The sequence below is a fragment of the Mandrillus leucophaeus genome, unplaced genomic scaffold (assembly GCF_000951045.1).
Source record: "Mandrillus leucophaeus isolate KB7577 unplaced genomic scaffold, Mleu.le_1.0 Scaffold78, whole genome shotgun sequence".
Taxonomy (NCBI): Eukaryota; Metazoa; Chordata; class Mammalia; order Primates; family Cercopithecidae; genus Mandrillus; species Mandrillus leucophaeus.
The window spans coordinates 2,630,872-2,633,999 of NW_012108474.1; the positions used below are offsets into that span (position 1 = coordinate 2,630,872).

Below are 3,128 nucleotides of genomic sequence, written 5' to 3' on the forward strand. Positions count from 1 at the left end.
AAAAAAAAAAAAAAAAAAAAAGGGAACCTCTAATAAGTACTTAGAGTGGTGGTGAGGTTGGAGTTTTATCTGGGAGGAGGCTGGGCGTACTGAATAACTTCACTTTTTGGAATTTTAGAGGTAAGTAATGAAGTGAAACATTAAAGGCGATCACTAAAGAAAGAGAAACACAACTTATAACCTCTGAACCATCCGAGGTAAAAGGCACGAGAGGAGACTTTATCAGCCCAACAGAAGGCAGGAAAGGAAAAGAAAGCAGCAAAGGAGAACGATAACAAAGTGAACACACACAATCCAGACACGAGAAACTACCTTCAGCGTAACTGTCACCGCAAGGCTCTGCGCACAGCTGGGCTCACTGTCCTCACTTTCGGCTCGCAGTCCCTTTGGGCAGCTGGACAGCACTCGGCATGGCCAGCCACACACCTACCTTCTCTGAATTCTCCTTCTCCCTAAATTACACTGACTCTCCTCCTCCCAGTCCAACTTTCCCCTGGTCAACTCCTTCCTGGGCAGGTCCACCAGGCCCCTCTCCCTTCCGATCACAGCCTCTGGGTTATTTCCATGCAGATGGCCTTTGGCCCCTTGGCAACCCCACTCTGCCCCATGACTGGGACTCACCTTTGCTGAAGAAGGTGCTGACCATGAAGCTGAAGGAGATGGTAGAGATGGCGAAGCACAGCAGGAAGGCCAGCACTAGGGAGGGGTCGCTGCGGGACAGCACGGCTACATCCGGCTTCACCTGCAGGACGCAGGCAGGAGTCAGGCGGGGCAGGCCGGCGGAGGTGGACCAGGAGGACTCCTCACCATCCCTGCTTACAGGGACCTGGCTCTACCAGGAGGAGTGGGACATCCACCGCTCCTCCCCTCGATGAGGGACAGACTCTCTCTGAAGTCGCTGACCACAGAGTTCTTCCCAAGAGGGCCCTCCTGGCGTACCCTGGCTCTCCCCGTCCTCCCCAGAGCCCCACCGACGCCACGCTCACCTTGACACAGAAGAGCAGGGTCATGAAGGAGGCAGCGATGAGGAGGAAGAGGAAGAATAAGAGGAACCAGGCGCTCCAGTGCAGCCAGCTGCTGAGCCCCATCATGCGCATGTACTCCTGGGGAGAGAAGCTGCCACGCTGCTGGGGGCCTGCCACTGCCCGCCAGCATGGCATGTGCCAGGTTGGACGGCAGCAGGCCTGAGTCCGACTGTCCCAGCAGCCCCGCATTCGACAACGTTTAACCTCGAGTGGAAAATAAAACTGCCCTCTCCTACCGTTCCGCTTCTTTTTTTTTTGGAGACAGGGTCTCGCCGTGTCACCCAGGCTGGAGTGCAGTGGCACAGTCATAGCTCACTGCAGCCTTGAACTCCTGGACTCGAGCGAGCCTTCCATCTCACCCTCCTGAGTAGCTGGGACTACTGATGGCTGCCACCATGCCCGGTTCCTTTTAAAAATTTGTTGGTAGAGACAGGGTCTTACTATGTCCGCCAGGCTCATCTTGCTCAAACTCCTGGGCTCAAGTGATCTGCCTGCCTCAGTCTCCCAAAGTGCTGGGATTACAGGTATGAGCCACTGCACCCGGCCAGCCTTCTATTCTGTGGAGCGATTCCACACTCCCAGCGCATGCTCCCCAGTCTTTCTTGGTACTTGAGATTGTCCCCCGAAGCTGTGCTATGTTCCCAACCACACCAACACCAGCCTCCTTGGCCATGAGACGTGACAGCAGATCAGACCATAGCTGTGGATGCCATAGCCATTCATTCCCTTGTCCTCCCCTTCTCTGAAAGGAGGGGCCCAGAACCTCTGCAGAGAAGGATGAGGCGCAGTGATGGGATGGCTCTGACCACACCTTCCTTCCTCACCTGCCCCACCAAGGAGTCAGGAGTGGTGATGAGGAAACCCAGTTCCTCCACTGACCAAAAGTGCCTGGGGAGTCCTGGGGCGGTCACACTGACCAATATGGCAGCCAGCAGCCGGGTGTGGCCGTTTCAACTGAAGTTAATTAAAAATAAAGTTAAAAATTCAGCTCCTTCCTTCCTTCCCTCCCTCCCTCCTTCTTTCTTTCATTTCATTTTTCTTTTTCTTTCTTTCTTTCTTTTCTTTTCTCTCTTTTTCTTTGCTCTCTCTCTCCTTCTTTCCTTCCTTTTTTCTGTTTTCTTTCTCTCTCTCCTCTCTTTCTCTCTTTCTTTCTTTCTTTCTTGGAGTCTTGCTCTGCTGCCCAGGCTGGAGTGCAGTGGCACGATCTCGGCTCACTGTAACCTCCACCTCCTGGGTTCAAGCGATTATCATGCCTCAGCCTCCCGAGCAGCTGGGATTACAGGTGCACGCTACCACGCCTGGCTAATTTTTGTATTTTTAGTAGAGACGGGGTTTCACCATGTTGTCCGGGCTGGTCTTGAACTCCTGACCTCAAGTGATCCACCCGCCTCAACCCAAAGTACTGGGATTACAGGTGTGTGCCAATGCCCAGGGTTAGCCCTTTCTTATGCATCATTTCTGACCTCCGGAACAGCGAGAAGAGGAGCACGATAGTCTCTCACATTCCCACTGCTTGGGTTCAGTTTCACGTTTTGCCCTATTTGTTTGATCTGTGTATCTATACAAGTCTATGTGCACACAATTTTTTTCAGAATCATTTTATAGCCCACTGCTGACTCCCTCAATGCTGCACAGTTTTATAAAAGTTATTTATGGCACCAAGCAGATCAACAACCGGGCAGCCTCAAAATGAGCCCCTGGCCAGGTGCCACGGCTCATGCCTGTAATCCCAGCACTATGGCAGGCTGAGATGGGAGGCTGAAATGGGAGAATTTCTTGAGGTCAAGAGTTTGAGACCAGCCTTGGCAATATAGAAAGACTTCCACCTCTGCAACAAAAAAAATGAGCTGGCTGTGGTGGTGCACACCTGTAGTCCCAGCTACTTGGCAGGTGGAGGTGGGAAGATCACGTGAGCAAGGGGAGGTTGAGGCTGCACTGAGCAGTGTTTGCACCCCTGCACTCGAACCTGGGTGGCAAAGCGAGACCCTGTCTCTAAGAAAAAATAATACTAGGCCAGGCGCGGTGCCTCATGTCTGTAATCCCAGCACTTTGGGAGGCCAAGGTGGGCGGATCACGAGGTCAGGAGATTGAGACTATCCTGGC

At 52.9% G+C, this 3,128-nt stretch overlaps 1 protein-coding gene across 2 annotated transcripts in view; it reads right to left on the minus strand.

The window, feature by feature from the left end:
* ABCA3 (ATP-binding cassette, sub-family A (ABC1), member 3) overlaps window positions 1–3,128 on the minus strand; it is a 57,753-nt gene that overhangs the window by 35,823 nt on the left and 18,802 nt on the right. For both annotated transcript variants that reach the window (XM_011966999.1, XM_011966998.1), the window contains exons 8-9: window positions 987–1,103; window positions 622–742 (exon numbers count right to left, since the gene is read on the minus strand). In XM_011966999.1, coding sequence (XP_011822389.1) covers window positions 622–742; window positions 987–1,103 — 238 coding nt within the window. The remainder of the gene's footprint in view (window positions 1–621; window positions 743–986; window positions 1,104–3,128) is intronic.